Below are 16,413 nucleotides of genomic sequence, written 5' to 3'. Positions count from 1 at the left end.
CCCTCCAGGCTTGATCGCCCCCAACTGCCCTCCCCTGCAGGCCTGGTACCTCCCAACTGCCCTCCCCTGCTGGCCTGATCACCCACAACTGCCCTCCCTTGCAGGCCTGGTTCCTCCCAACTGCCCTCCTATGCTGGCCATCTTGTGGTGTCCATCTTGTGTCCACATGGGGGCAGGATCTTTGACCACATGGGGGCAGCCATCTTGTGTGTTGGAGTGATGGTCAATCTGCATATTACTCTTTCATTAGATAGGATAGAGGCCTGGTGCACGGGTGGGGGCCAGCTGGTTTGCCCTGAAGGGTGTCCCGGATCAGGGACATATGCAGATTGACCATCACTCCAATAAACAAGATGGCTGCCCCATGTGGGGGTTCCCTTGGGGCCTGGGGTGGCCTGGGCGAGGGGCCTGTGGTGGTTTGCAGGCCGGCCACGCCCCCTGGTGACCCAAGCGGAGGCCCTGGTATCTGGGGTTTATTTATCTTCTACAATTGAAACTTTGTAGCCTGGAGCAGAGCCAAGCCTTCTGCTTGCTCCATGGCAGCAGCCATTTCTATTGGGATTTATGTATCTTCTATAATTGAAACTCTGTAGCCTTAAGTGGAGGACTGGGCTGGCCAGGGCTGCAGAAGCTTGGCTTCCTCCATCGCCGCGGGCAACCCTAGCCTCCTGCTCTTTCCAGCTCCGTGGCTGCCGCCATTTCTGTTTGGATTTATGTATCTTCTATCATTGAAACTTTGTAGCAGATAGGATGAGAGTATTGAACTAAGTAATCTTTAAGGTTTCTTCCAGTTCTCACAATGAATAATGTTCTGTGATATCCTATCTAATAAAAGATTAATATGCAAATTAACCACCACTCTGCTATACCCACAAGCCACGCCCACCAGCCATGCCCGCCAGCCAATCAGGAGCGAATATGCAAATAAACCCAACCAAGATGGCTACAGCCACAGAGAGCAGGAGGGAGGCTTGGGTTTCCCCGGCAATGGAGGAAGCCAAGCTTTCCGCTGTTCCTTGCCGGCCCAGGCCTCCACTCAATGCTACAAAGTTTCAATGATAGAAGATACATAAACCCAAACAGAAATGGTGGCAGCCACGGAGCTGGAAAGAGCAGGAGGCTAGGGTTTCCTGCGGCGATGGAGGAAGCCAAGCTTTCTGCACACCCTGGCCAGCCCAGTCCTCCGCTTAAGGCTACAAAGTTTCAATTATAGAAGATACATAAATTCCAATAGAAATGGCTGCCACCACAGAGCAAGCAGAAGGCTTGGCTCTGCTCCAGGCTACAAAGTTTCAATTGTAGAAGATAAATAAACCCCAGATACCAGGGCCTCCGCTTGGGTCACCAGGGGGCGTGGCCGGCCTGCAAACCACCACAGGCCCCTCGCCCAGGCCACCCCAGGCCCCAAGGGAACCCCCACATGGGGCAGCCATCTTGTTTATTGGAGTGATGGTCAATCTGCATATGTCCCTGATCCGGGACACCCTTCAGGGCAAACCAGCTGGCCCCCACCCGTGCACCAGGCCTCTATCCTATCTAATGAAAGAGTAATATGCAGATTGACCATCACTCCAACACACAAGATGGCTGCCCCCATGTGGTCAAAGATCCTGCCCCCATGTGGACACAAGATGGACACCACAAGATGGCCAGCATAGGAGGGCAGTTGGGAGGAACCAGGCCTGCAAGGGAGGGCAGTTGTGGGTGATCAGGCCAACAAGGGAGGGCAGTTGGGAGGGACCAGGCCTGCAGGGGAGGGCAGTTAGGGGTGACCAGGCCTGCACAGGAGGGCAGTTAGGGGAAAACAGGCTGGCAGGGGAGCAGTTAGGCATCAATCAGGCTGGCAGGGGAGTGGTTATGGGGTGATCAGGCTGGCAGGCAGAAGTGTTTAGGGGCAATCAGGAAGGCAGGCAGGCGAGCAGTTGGGATCCAGCAGTCCTGGATTGTGAGAGGGATGTCCCACTGGGATTGGGCTTAAACAGGCAGTCGGACATCCCTCGAGGGGTCCCAGATTGGAGAGGGTGCAGGCTGGGCTGAGCGACACCCCCCCCCCCCATGCATGAATTTCGTGCACCGGGCCTCTAGTTCTATAATAAGGACCAATCTAGAAAAAAGTTATAATATAATAATATTTAATTCTGGGCCTAAAATATATTTTACTTCATAAGGAATGCTGTTAAAAAAAGTGAAATTTTATTACACACATAAGATATATTTTTAATTTTACTCCCTTGTATTTGCTTTCTTGTTGCAAATTACACCACCCCCTTGAAATGGCTCATTGCTTACAAATCAACATGAATTTTTCTTTGTGACAATTTGTTTCATAAAAATAGATGCATTATGGAACTTTCCCACTCATAATTCAACATGTTTTTCTCTTCAGTATAAAGGTTATTTCACATCAAAAAGTACAAATCTTTGAACTAGAAAACAAATGAGTGTTGTTTTATATTGTCTCATGGGGATAAAGAATTTACCATATATTAAGTTCTTGGGAAAAAAACAAAAGTTGGATTGAGCCAGTGCTCATTTAACATAGTAAAAGTGACCTGATCCAACTAGAGACAGAAATGGGGAGAAGAATATCCTTCTGTGTAGATCTAAATGCCCAAACTATTCATAACTGATCAGATTTAAGAATGAAAAGTGCTGTATTAGTTAGCTTTGCTTTGTAACAAATGACCCAAGAATCTCAGTGGTCTACAATAAAAAAGTTTACTTATCACTTACATTATATGTTAGCTGCAGATTGGCAGCAGCTCTCGTATGTTCCATGTGATTTATTCCTTCCTGGATCCAGGCTGAGGAGCAGTCCACAATCTGGGCCTACTCTCTGGCAGGGGGGAAGGCAAGAGAGCTTATGAAACCACGGGATGGCTCTTAGAGATTTTCCTTAGAACTGGGGTACTGTCAGTCGTGTTCATATTTGTTTAGACAAAGCATATCACATGACCAAACCTGATATTATCAGAGCAAGGATGTATACTTTTTACACAGAAATGCATTGCAAATCACATGGATATGAGCAGGTATATAAACTCCTCTTACAAGGAAGGGGCCAGGGAGTAATTAAGAACAATGATACTGTTGGAGGAGGCTAAAACAGTACCAGGTGTTAGACTGTTGGGGTCAGATGGGACCTGGGTTCAGCAACCTCGGTACTTGAGTTCTGGCTAGAAAAGAATTCAGAGTTAAGACAAACTATAATAGAAAGTTTATTTAGAAAGTCAAAGAGGTAGAAGTGAGTGGTAAAAGAAACAGGATTAGCAAACAAGTTATAGAGACAAAAGAAGGGTCCTTTGAGCTTAGGAGAAAGAGAGAGACAAGGAAGACGCCTCTCTTGGTGAAGGGGCTGGGGAAAGGCATGTGTGCTACATAGACAGAGCCACACTGGGTCCTCTATCTTGAGGGTGTTTATCCGGAGGGGAGGATCCCAATATAATATTCATCAGTTTTCCAGGTGTGTCCTTTCAGGGTCTTGGTCTCTACTGATTGGTCGGCTCCAGGACAGGGGGTCATTAGTCAATGCAGCTGTTCTTGATTTCAGCCTTAAAATTGCTTGCTACTTTTCTGGGCATGGAGCTGAAACACAACTGAGGCCTAGATGTATTTGATGCGGGTCAGAATCTCATTGTCCTGGAGGCTTAATGTTTAAGGACTGTTCTTCAGCCCCCTTACTTGTTCCTACTCTAAGGGGGTCTACCAGATGACTACGGACATGCTACTGGGAGGAAGGTCAGGGTTGAGTCTGAACGCATGACCAGCGATATGCTAGGGGAGGAAACGTTAACCTGGGGGAGAGGTCCTTGCTTTCCCAGATTTCCTCATTGCTAGGCAATGTGCTGCCGTTGATCTTATCTGCTCCAAGAAGCTATAAATGGCATAGCAAATGATTTCCGCTCTGGTGACCTTCTGTACCTGGCCTATCATCCTTGCTCTGCTCATGTCTGTCTAAATGCCTACCACAATACTAACTATGACCCTTTGCTTTCAGAGTCAGAAATATGTTTTTTTTTCTTCCACATGCAAACTATACTCATAAATCTAGTTCACACATTTTCTTTGCTAGCTAGTAAACTCCATGAAGACAAGACCATGCCTATTTTCCTAACCTGTTCTCAGCATTGTGCTTGAAATATTGTAGCTGCTCAAAAGTATTGTTTAATTAAATAATGAAGAAATATCCCTGGCTGGTGTGGCATAGTTGGTTGGGCATTGTCCCATGAACCAAAAGTTTTCTGGTTCGATTCCCTGTCAGGGCACATGCCCAGGTTGGAGGCTCAATCCTTGGTAGGGGGTATGCAGGGGGCACATCAAAGTTTTTTTTTTTATCTCTCTCCCTCTCCCTTCTTCTTTCTCTAAAAATCAATAAAAATAAAAAAAAAATAAGAATGGAGCCTGGCTCCGGCGCTGCTCGGAAGCATTTCGGCAACATGGCTCACCTGCTGATGAAGCTCCTACGCAGGAAGATCGAGAAGCGGAACCTCAAATTGCGGCAGAGAAACCTAAAGCTGCAGGGGGCCTGGGATGTGAGCCTATCAGAAACTCAAGATGAAGATGTGTCTCAAGAAATAGTAGCAAGTGGAAAAATTTAAAAATCCCTAAAACAGTCTATGAATGTAGGCTTGTCAGAAGCCCCAAATGGAGATACATGTAAAGGAACAGTGGGAGGTGGAAACGTTAAAAAATCTCTAAAGCTGTCTATGAATAAGGGCCTGTCAGAAGCCCAAAATGGAGATATATCTAAAGAAACAGTGAAAAATGCAAAAGTTAAAAAATCTCCCAAGAAATCTACCATATTAACCAACGGGGAAGCAGCAGTGCACTCTCCCAATTCAGAATCTAAGAAGAAGAAGAAAGAAAAAGAGAAAAATGGTGGATGATGCTGGGCCTGATACCAAAAAAGCAAAAAAAGAAGACAAAGTGGAACCAGAGGAAGGTGCCCAGGCCCCTGAAGCAACCGAAAACAGTGTGGAGGAGCCAAGCGATGGAGAAGAGGAGAGCGAGGTGCCCAGCCTGCCCCTGGGACTGACAGGAGCTTTTGAGGACACTTCATTTGCTTCTCTCTCTAATATTGTCAATGAGAACACTCTGCGGGCAATAAAAGAAATGGGCTTTACAAACATGACTGAAATTCAGCATAAAAGTGTCAAACCACTTCTGGAAGGCAGGGATCTTCTGGCAGCTGCAAAAACTGGCAGTGGCAAAACCCTGGCCTTTCTCATCCCTGCAGTTGAACTCATTGTTAAATTAAAGTTTATGCCCAGGAATGGAACAGGAGTTCTTAGTCTGTCCCCTACTAGGGAACTGGCCATGCAGACTTTCGGTGTTTTTAAAGAGCTGATGACACACCATGTTCACACATACGGGTTGATAATGGGCGGCAGCAACAGGGCTGCTGAAGCACAGAAGCTTGCTAATGGGATCAACATCATTGTGGCCACACCAGGCCATCTCCTGGACCATATGCAGAATACTCCAGGGTTTATGTATAAAAATCTGCAGTGTCTGGTTATTGGTGAGGCTGATCGTATCTTGGATGTTGGGTTTGAAGAGGAATTAAAGCAAATTATTAAACTTCTGCCAACATGCAGACAGACCATGCTCTTTTCTGCCACACAAACTCGAAGAGTTGAAGACCTGGCGAGGATTTCTCTGAAAAAGGAGCCATTGTATGTTGGTGTCGATGATGATAAAACTAACGCAACAGTGGATGGTCTTGAGCAGGGATATGTTGTTTGTCCTTCCGAAAAAAAGATTCCTCCTGCTCTTCACATTCCTTAAGAAGAACCGGAAGAAGAAACTCATGGTCTTCTCATCTTGTATGTCTGTGAAATACCACTATGAGTTGCTGAACTACATTGATTTGCCTGTCTTGGCCATTCATGGAAGGCAGAAGCAAAATAGGCATACAACCACATTCTTCCAATTCTGCAATGCAGATATGGGGATATTGTTGTGCACAGATGTGGCAGCTAGAGGGCTGGACATTCCTGAAGTCGACTGGATTGTTCAGTATGACCCTCCAGATGACCCTAAGGAATACATTCATCGAGTGGGAAGAACTGCCAGGGGCCTAAACGGAAGGGGGCATGCCTTGCTCATTTTGCGTCCTGAGGAATTGGGTTTCCTTCGTTACTTGAAGCAATCCAAGGTTCCATTAAGTGAATTTGAGTTTTCCTGGTCCAAGATTTCTGACATTCAGTCTCAGCTTGAAAAATTGATTGAAAAGAACTGCTTCCTTCATAAGTCAGCCCAGGAAGCATGTAAGTCGTACATTCGAGCATGTGAATCCCATTCTATGAAACAAATCTTTAATGTTAATAACAAATTTGCCTCACGTTGCTCTGTCATTTGGCTTCAAGGTGCCTCCTTTTGTTGATCTGAACATGAACAGCAATGAAGTCAAGCTGAAGAAGAGAGGAGGCGGCGGTGGATTCGGCTACCAGAAGCCCAAGAAAATGAAGTCCAAAATCTTCAAGCACATTAGCAAGAAGTCTTCTGACGACAGGCAGTTCTCTCACTGAAGACTGTCCTTCCACCTTCAGGGGCTTAGTCCTGAGAGGAGTGGTTTTTCTTGCTCTAACAAGGACTTTTTACTGTAGGATTGGGACTGATCTAACAAGAGTGTACATTGGCATGGATTACAAGCAATGAGCCCTTTCCAGCAAGCCTTGTTTATTTTGAGTTACAAAACAAAAACAAGAGTTCATTTTTTCTTGACTTCCCAAGGACAACACAAAGGGGTTTTTTTGGTCTTTGTTGTGATTAAAGGATATTTTAAGGTTAAGTTGTTTTTTTAAAAATCTCATTTTTCATTGTTTTAATTCTTTTTGTACCTGTTCTTCTGGTGTCTGAATATTTTTGCGACATGGATTGCTATAGCAACCTGCTAAAACGGGCAGGTCACCCAGTACACTGGAGGTGGTTTGGGGTGACAGTGCAGGAAACTGTTTTTTTTTTGTTTGTTTGTTTGTTTCTTAGGCCTTAACGATAGTTCCTGATCCCTCCTGAAAATGCTGCCTCGTACAAGGACAGAGCTTTTGGAAGTACCTAAAAAGCACCTTCAACTAAAGGTGGCATCGATTTTTACATATGCCAGACTTTAAAACTGAGCCTTTCCCCATTTTGTTTTAAGAGTTGTGCTTTGAATAAAATGCTCCTGTTTGGAGTTGGAGGAGAGTGAGATTTCTGGCCTCGTCTACACCAATGTAGGTATGATAGTCTTCTACTCTCCATGTGGTAATTAAAAGACCTTTTAAAACAAATGTGTGACAACACACCTCTTTCAGACTTGTTTCAGGTGGGGCTTGCTAGTTTGGGGTTTAGTGAGCTCTTTCAACTCTATGGACTCCTTAGCAGGTAAATCATCTTTTTGAGAAAAGAAATTGCTTCTTTCAGATCCATGAAACATGAGCAGGGGTCAGAGAGAGCAGGAGTTTAGTCACATGTGGTTTTCTGCTGTGGGAGCTCCTGCTCTGTGTTTTATTTTTATTTCTACTGTGCTTCCTAACTACAAATGGTTATTACAATTTCAAACCAAAGTTGCTGGCATTGCTTTGCTGTTGTGCCCATTGATATTGTAGACTCTTGTGAAATACAAGGATACTGAGAACATCAGATGGAGAGGAAACCGTAGGATCAAGAACATTCTGGAGGGACCGGAAGGAATGGTATCCTGCAGCTGGCCCGATCACCGTCACGTCCCTGGCCTGTGCTGGGTGCAGACCTGGATTGCTGGACTCCTGACATTTAACAACTGTTTCTCTATCCAGTAACTTGTTTTTGTTTTTTGTTTCAGAAATAATCACATTTCAAAAATATGTACAAAGCAAAGGGAAGAATATTTAATCACTGAAAACAAAGACTGAATATTTTGTTATATCCTTCCAGTGTTTTATATACATACTTTAAATGTTTTTATCAAAAGTGAAATTCTCTACCCACTATTTGCGACCAACTTGTTTGATAACATGTTATTTTCCCAAGTCATTAAATAATTACATCAAAAAAGTAAGAATGAAGGAATAAACTAAAATAGCCTGAATGAATAGCATTTTACCCTTTTTGCTTGGAAGGGTACAGGAAAAGTACCCATGGATTGGTGAAAGGCTCCATAAAATTAAAGCAGAGCTCAGAAGTAGATTTAGTGACTGGGGTCTATTGGATGGCACTTTTTTCCCCTCTCTAAATGGACAAGTCTGTGTTCTGTACAACTGTGGAGAAATCCATTTGATTAAAATGAAGGTTCTGGTTAGTAGTGATATTTAGAGCTCATTAACTCCTCTCATCAGAAACGTATCTCACAATTCTTTCCTGGGTTGCAAATAGGTTTCCACATAGTGGACTGAAATCTCCTTGACAAAACAAAAAGAGAGAAAGCTTTCTAGGCCAATGTTCCCCTCATTACACTTCAGTACCCACCCACTAAAAGAGAAAACTTTGAAATTAATTAGTACATGAGAGTTTTATATTTTGTTTGCTTGATGCTGTTCTGGAAAACAATAGAATTTTATCTACAAGCTAAAAACAAACTGCCTATTTTTTTTTTCCCAAGAGAAACACTGACTTTGTTATACCTTGAATGTTAAAACATTTTCCTCCTACTTATTTTGAGCTTTTGAATATGTATTAATCACCAACATACCCAAGGAGGCAGAGATAATTATCTCCTTTATAATAATGATAATGTCAAGGGAGACAAAATGATTTGCTGACATGGAGTGAGTCAGAAACAAAGTCCTGGTTTCCTAATTAACAGGCCGCTGTCCTTACTGCCCAGGATTGTGGCTTTGATATTGGTCCTCTTCCCCACTGGGTGCTGCTGGGGGTGGAGTTCTTACAACATCCAAGAAAATGAATTTTATGAGACTTGCATGGGAGGATGTTTTATTCATGTGGAATTAAATCCCTGTGTTTCTGAAGTCCCATTTCCTTTAATTCAGTCATAGAAGTATAGCTGAGGTTTGAGTAAAGCTAGAAGCAAAGCTAGTGTCTAGAATTTCCTTTCCATGTTGCAGCCAGGTCCAGTACAGTATCAGGATAGTTGCAGACCATTAGTCCATTGTGTGTGTAGGTCCACATGGCCATGGGCCACATGGGAGAATGCCAGGAGCTCAAGTGTGAGCCATGAGCCAAGCATGCCAGGAGGAACCAAGAAAGTGAACCTCTTTGTTCAGGGGATTCTATGTCCCAAATTTTGGGCACTTGCATTGGCTATGCCCATTCTGGCCAATGACCTCTGTTTCCAGGTGTGGCTGACAGCAAGCACCTTTCCTAGTCATCCCAACTTTACTGGGCATGTATCTATTTTCTCTTTGTCCAGTCCCCTTCCCCCAATGTTTTGCAAAGAACAAGCCTATAATGTCTGGCCTTCCCTTTGTTCTTTTCCTATCTTATCAAATAAAGAGGGAGTATGCAAATTGACCATCACACCATAACAAGATGGCTGCACCCACAGCAGAGGCGGGGATCCCGTAACACAAGATGGCTGCGCCCACAGTGGAGGCCAAGTTCCCATAATGAGCCTTAATGAGCAATTAGCAGGGACCTGAGGCTGCGTGGCACTGGGCCAGGGAAGGGGACTTCAGGCTGCGCCCCCCGCCCAGCAGGGCTTGATGGGGGACCGAAGGCTACATGCCTGCCCCAGCACCAGGCTGGGGGACCTCAGGCTGGGCCCCCCACCCTGGCACTGAGCCAGGGTACCTGAGGCTGTGGCCCCCTCCAGGTGGGGCTTGACGGGGAATCTCAGGCCGTGCCCCCTGGCCTGGGCCAGGGGACCTCAAGGCATGCCCCCCAGCCCGGGCCGGGGGAACTCAGGCTGCACCCCCTGCCCTGGCGCCAGGCAAGGCTACCTGAGGCCATGCCCCCCACCCGGCAGGGCTTGACAGGGGTGGGTCCGGCCAGGTCTGGATCTACCCCAACGGGGGTGGGGCTGGCCCGGTCTAGATCTCACGCGATTTCAAGGAGCACATGCGTGGGCAGGGACTTGACTCTGGTTCCCATGGTGTGCCACAGACTCTGACAGGAGGAAGATTTTCATATACATTTTACTAATTTTCTTTCACCTCTGACACTTCTATTATAGAGAAAGGGCAAATAGGAATATTAAAATATTTCCTCCAATTAATTCCCTTTTAATGTGCATGAATTTCATGCACCAGGCCACTAGTTATTAATAACTAGCTAATTACAATGGTATCAGTTTTATCTCATGTTCCTTGGCACTGTTGGGCAGCTTGGATAGGGTGATAATATATTCTATATTGTTGCAGCTCTGGTGAGTCCCTACTGCCTCAATGTTATTTGCTGACTATGATTACGTATTAGTAATCTTGAAAACTACCCATAATGGGAACAGGGTCATGCAGATGCATATTCATATAATCATTTGCTATGCCATTTATAGCTTCTTGGAGCAGGTAAGATCAAAGGCAGCACACAGCCAGAGCATGGCTGCTGCAACTCTTCATTTTCTCCTCCTCTGCCCACTTTGTTGATAGTATTACAGATATCTGCCCACTTAAAACATTTTTTTCTCTCTATACAAGGACAGTTGAAATGCAAAGAAAGTTGTTGTTGGCTATTTTGACCAAGCCAGAAATGTGCTTCTCCTATCAGTGTGCTACAATAATCAGTTCATTCCCACTTCACCCCTTGGCTGATCAATCCTGAATGATAAAAAGAAAAAATTTACAGGAAAATAGATAGCATCTTGTTTTTGTATTCTTATTATTGAGCAGGGATGTGAGTTGTTTCCTTTGTTATCAATGTCTTTCTCCCTCTATTGGATCTTTCTTGCCAATATGAGAGAGAGAGAGAGAGAGAGAGAGAGAGAGAGAGAGAGAGAGAGAGAGAGAATTATCTTAATCACTCCCTAGTTCAACTATGCCTATATTTTCTCTCATTGTATAGCAAAACTCCTCAAAAGTATTAGATATATTAGCTGTTTGCAGTTTTATTTTATTTTATCTTGAACCCACTTCAGGCAGGCTTTGCCATGACCTGTTTATTAAATTGGCTGTGTCAAGGTTACTAATAAAGCCCATATTGTTAAATTCAGTAATGAATACTCAGTGCTCATCTAATTGACCTTTCAGCAGCATTTGACACAATTGGTAGCCCATCGTCCTCTAAATACTGTTTTTCAATTTGTTTTCAGGATGCCATACACTTTTAATACTCTTCTGCCTCACTGGTGATTTCTCCATTTCCTTGGCTTATTCCTCCTCATCACACAGATCTTAAAACACTAAAGTTACAAAGGGCTCAGTACTTGGTCCTATTCCTTCACCTATCTAAACTCATGTCTTTAAAAACATTTCTACATATTGAATAACTCCCAAATGAGTATGTCCAGCCCAGACCTCTCCTCAGAAATTCAGGTTAATATAGCAAGCTTTATATTCTATGACTCTACCTGAATGTTTTATAGGCAATCTCAAACTCAACATATTCAAAATTGATATTCTGATAAATGCCCCTAAACTTTCTATTTCAGAAGTCTTCTTCATTTTAATTAGTGGCAAGGTAATTCTCCCCTTAAACCAAATCCTTAGAGTCATCATTTACCTTCTGTTTCTTTCACACACCAAATCCAGATCCATCAGCAAGCAAATCCTGTCTGTCTGCTATACCTTCAAAATATAGTATATCCAGAATCTTACCATCTTCCATCACCTCCACTGCAATAATCTAGTCCTTTATTATTACTATAGCATCCAAACTGATCTTCCCGCTTCCACCTTTGTCTCCTTTTCATCTCTTCTCAGCAGAACTGTCTGAATGACCCTGTCAAAAATGAAGCTAATTCATGTCATGGCCCTACTTCAGAGGCTTCCAATGAAAGGGGAAATTTAAAAAGCATCTTGAAAGACTTGTACTACTCTTCAAATAAAGCCAAAGTAAACTGATACATGATCTAGCCCCCTTTACCTACCTCAAATCATCTCCTATTACTCTCTCCATTGGTCACTCTACTCTACTGTTCCCAAGAGTGTGCATGCACCTGGTATGCACCTGCCTAATGGCTTTGCACTTGTTTTCTATACCTGGGAAACTTTTTATCCAAATATTTAGTAATTCACTCCCATACTTCATCCATGTTTTTATTCAACAGTCAACTTCACTGTAAGGCCTTATTTGTCTATCTGATAAAAATGTAAAATTTACTTTTCCCCTTCTGAACTTACTATGACCCAGAATATTATAGACATTAATTTTGTTGTTTACTTTGTGTCCCTCTACTAGGCTCAGAAAGTTAGAGATATTATTTTTGTTGTGTCTCCTGATGGCACACAGAAGTGCTTATTCAGATTAGTTGAATTGGTGACCAAATAAATTAATTAATTTTGGAGCAATAACAAACTAATATTTTATATAATACTAGTGGCCCAGTGCACAAAATTCGTGCACATTAAAAGGGAATTAATTAGAGGAAATATTTTAATATTGCTATTTGCCCTTTCTCTATAATAGAAGTGTCCGAGATGAAAGAAAATTAGTAAAATGTATATGAAAATCTTCCTCCTCTCAGAGTCTGGAGCATGCCATGGGAACCAGAGTCAAGTCCCCGCCCATGCATGTGTGCCTTGAAATTGAGTGAGACCCAGACCTGGCTGGCCTCACCCACATCAAGCCCTACCGGATGGGGGGCACGGCCTCAGGTTGCCTGGCCTGGCGCCGGGGCAAGGGGTGCAGCCTGAGGTCCCCCAACCCAGGCCGGGGGGCCTTGAGGTCCCCTGGCCAGGGCCAGAATGCATGGCCTGAGGTCCCCCATCAAGCCTTGCCAGGCAGGGGGCACAGCCTCAGGTCCCCTGGCCTGGCACCAGGGCGGGGTGCATGGCCTGAGGTCCCCCAGCCCGGGCCAGGGCAGGGGGCATGCCTTGAGGTCCCTGTCAAGCCCCACCAGGCAGGGGGGCGCGGCCTCAGGTCTCCCGGTCCAGGCTGGGGTGGAGGGCACTCCTTAAAGTCCCCTGTCAAACCCCATGGTTTGGGGGCGTGGACTGAGGTCCCCCATCAAGTCCTGCTGGGTGGGGAGTGCAGACTGAGGTCCCCCGGCCTGGCGCTGGGGCGGGGGGCGCAGCCTCAGGTGCCCTGCCACAGCCCAGTGCCACGCAGATGCAGGTCCCTGCTGATTGCTTGTTAAGGCTTGTTATGGGAACTGGGACTCTGCTCTGGGCACAGCCATTTGTGTTACGGGATCCCCATCTCTGCTGTGGGCGCAGCCATCTTGTGTTACAAAATCCCTGCTTCCGCTGTGGGCGCAGCCATCTTGTTACGGCATGATGGTCAATTTGCATATTCCATCTTTATTAGATAGGATAGCAATTAGCTACTGCTGACTAATAAACCACCCTGAAAGCAGTTTAAAACAACAGCTATTTACTTAGCTCATTATTTTATTTATTAACAATTTTGTCTGAACTCAAACTGGACAGCTCTGGTCCTGGCTGGGCTAACTACTGCAGTTTGGCCATCTACAGGTCAGCTAGGTAGTTTTCAGTCTTAGTGAAGAAAACATTGGCAATTAGGTCACATGCTTGTCATCATTGAGAAAGCTATTCTAAACTATTCACAGGATACCTGGAAAGAGAGCAAAAATATGCAAGGCCTCTCAAGACTAGGTTTGGAACAGGCACAATGACAGTTTAGCAACATTCAATTGATAAAATACCAAGAATTGCTCAGAATAAAAGGATGGGGAAATGAACTCTTAATAGAAGGAGTTTCAAAGTCATAGTGCAAAGATGCATGGATACAGGGAGGGACATAATTTCAGCCATTTTTGCAAATAATCTACAACTGCAGGCTACCAAAGGAAGTTCGGAAATTTTCTTCAGATAGCTTTGTGGATTAGAAACATCACCAACTCCCCTGAGTGGTTTAGTTTAAAACAAGAATCAATAATCTCTTAGAATCTATGAATCTTTTTTTTTTTTATTGATTTTTTACAGAGAGGAAGGAAGAGGGATAGATAGTCAGAAACATCGATGAGAGAGAAACATCTATCAGTTGCCTCTTGCACACCTCCTACTGGGGATGTGCCCGCAACCAAGTTTTAATGAGACCATACTTTCCATTTAAGTAATCTAATCTTATACCTCTTTTTGCAATTTATGACTCTGGATCAATATTATGAAACAACATTGGAGAATGGAATAATAATAGCCATTTTCAACATTGACTTCCATTTTTCAAATATATTTATATAGCAAATGCCTTTGGAACATAAAGATACTGACTCTTTCCAGAGTAGAGAGCAGATTTGTTTAATCTCAAGTGTAAAAAAGGGAATATCTCCTAATAGCGCAAAGTTCAAGTAGGTCTGTTTACTGCCCAGTGTAAAAGATCTGGTTCCCTGAGTTTAGCGTTCAGCATTGATGCAAAGCAGGTACATGTGCAGAATTCACTCAGGGGCACTCCATATCACCTTATGGCAAGGGGAACTAATGTGAGTCTGAAGATCACTGTGCTGTGAATAATAAAGTCTTATGATTCTGACCAGTGGTCCTTTGTTTTCTGCCAGTATCCATGAAATGTAGCAAGCTAGTTTACATTGGTTAGCTTGCAAGTATGGTGAAATTCCAGAACCTTCATCTTTCATATATTTTTATTATTTACATCATTTAAATAAGTATACATTTTTTATTTAAATCACTAGAGGCCTGGTGCACAAAATTTGTGCATGGGGGGAGGGGTCTCCTCAGCCCAGCCTGCACCCTCTCCAATCTGGGACCCCTTGAGGGATGTCCAACTGCCCGTTTAGGCCTGATCCCGAGGACATCCCTCTCACAATCCTGGACCACTGGCTCCTAATTGCTCACCTGCCTGCCTGCCTGGCCACCCCTAACTGCCTGCCCCTCCCCCCCCGCCAGCCTGATCACCCCTCACTGCCTCTGCATGACAGCCAGGTCACCCCCAACTGCCCCCTCCCAGGATCAGGTCTAAAATGGCAGTCAGACATCCCTGTCACAATTCAGGACCACTGGCTCCTAACTGCTCACCTGCCTGCCTGCCTGATCGCCCCTAACTGCTCCCCCTGCCAGTCTGGTCACCCCCAACTGCCCCCATGCTGGTATAGTCACTCCCAACTGCCCCCCCACTGGCCTGGTCTTCCCTAACTGCCCCTCCCACTAGCCTGGTTGCCCTTTAGTGCCCCCCTGCCGGCCTGGTCATCTCCCACTGCCCCCCTGGTGGTCTGGTCACCCCTAACTGCCCCCCCCCAATGGCCTGGTCACCCCTTACTGCCCCCTTGCCAGTGTGGTCTCCCCCAACTGCCCCCCTGCTGGCCTTGTTGCCCCCAACTGATCTCCCTGTGGGCCTGGTTGCCCCACACAGCCTGCTGTTCAGTCATTTGGTCACCCCTCACTGCCCCCCCTGCCAGCCTGGTTGCCCCCAACTGCCACCCCTATGGGCCTGGTCACCCCACTCAGTCTGCTGCTCAGTTGTTTGGTCATACCTCACTACCAACCCTGCTGGCCTGGTTGCCCCACACAGCCTGTTCGGTCATTTGTTTGGTTGTTTCAGATGCAACAGTCACTTAGCCTTTTATATATATAGATATGAGCACACACCAGGTTGTTTACAAATATGATAAACATAAAAACATCACCACTTTTTTTTGAGTCGCTACATTGTAATCTACTAGAGGCCTGGTGGATGAAAATTCATGCACTGGAGGGTAGGTCCCTCAGCCTGGGCTGCCCCTCTCACAGTCCAGGAGCCCTCAGGGGCAGGAGGTGACCTGGTGATCAGGGGAAGGTGATGCCCCATCACACCTCTGCTGCTGCCACTGCTGGCAGCACAAGCCTTAGCCGGCCCTGATTACCTGAGCCTTGGGTGGCCCTGGGTGGCTGGGCAGCTGCCATCCGAGGCTTGCCTGCGCCTTGGGCATCAGATGGGCAGCCACCATCCGAGGCTTGCCTGTCCTCAGGCCGGCCCTGGGCAGCTGGGGGGCTGAGGGTGGGTCTGGCCGCACCATGCACCTGCCGCCCGCCCGGCTGGGCTGAAAGTACTGTGGGACTCTGGCGGCAATTGCAAGGAGTGGTTGGACCTGCCTGAGGGTGGGTACAGCTGCACTGGGTGCCTTTCACCCCCCCGGCAGGGCTGAAAGGACTGGGGGACTCAGCGGGCTGACGGGACTGGGTGCTGCCATCTTGTGGCTATAGGCACCACCATATTTGTGATGGTGTGACAGTCCATTTGCATATCCCCTTTTTATTAGATAGGATTGTGGTATGGCTACCTAGGGAACAAATATATTATATAAAAGTGAACTGATCTAGCCCAGACAGTTGTGGCTCAGTGGTTGAGCATTGACTTATGAACCAAGAGGTCACAGTTTGATTCCTGGTCATGGCACATGCCCAGGTTGTGGGCTCAATCTCCATTCAGGGGCATGCAGGAAGC

The 16,413-nt window shown here is 45.6% G+C and overlaps 1 protein-coding gene across 1 annotated transcript; it reads left to right on the top strand.

Annotated features, from left to right (window-relative positions):
• Positions 1 to 4,436: 4,436 nt before the first annotated feature.
• LOC308240455 (ATP-dependent RNA helicase DDX18-like) lies at positions 4,437 to 6,530 on the top strand (the record flags this gene model as incomplete). Its single annotated transcript, XM_080653510.1, is given in 5 exon segments — positions 4,437 to 4,584; positions 4,669 to 4,859; positions 4,861 to 5,754; positions 5,756 to 6,330; positions 6,332 to 6,530. Coding segments are annotated over 5 exon segments (2,007 nt in total).
• Between the last annotated feature and the right edge of the window lie 9,883 nt (positions 6,531 to 16,413).

This window comes from Plecotus auritus, assembly GCF_963455305.1.
Source record: "Plecotus auritus genome assembly, chromosome: X".
Lineage (NCBI taxonomy): Eukaryota > Metazoa > Chordata > Mammalia > Chiroptera > Vespertilionidae > Plecotus > Plecotus auritus.
Note: the sequence above shows the minus strand (reverse complement) of the source record. Positions and strands in the feature narration are given on the sequence as shown.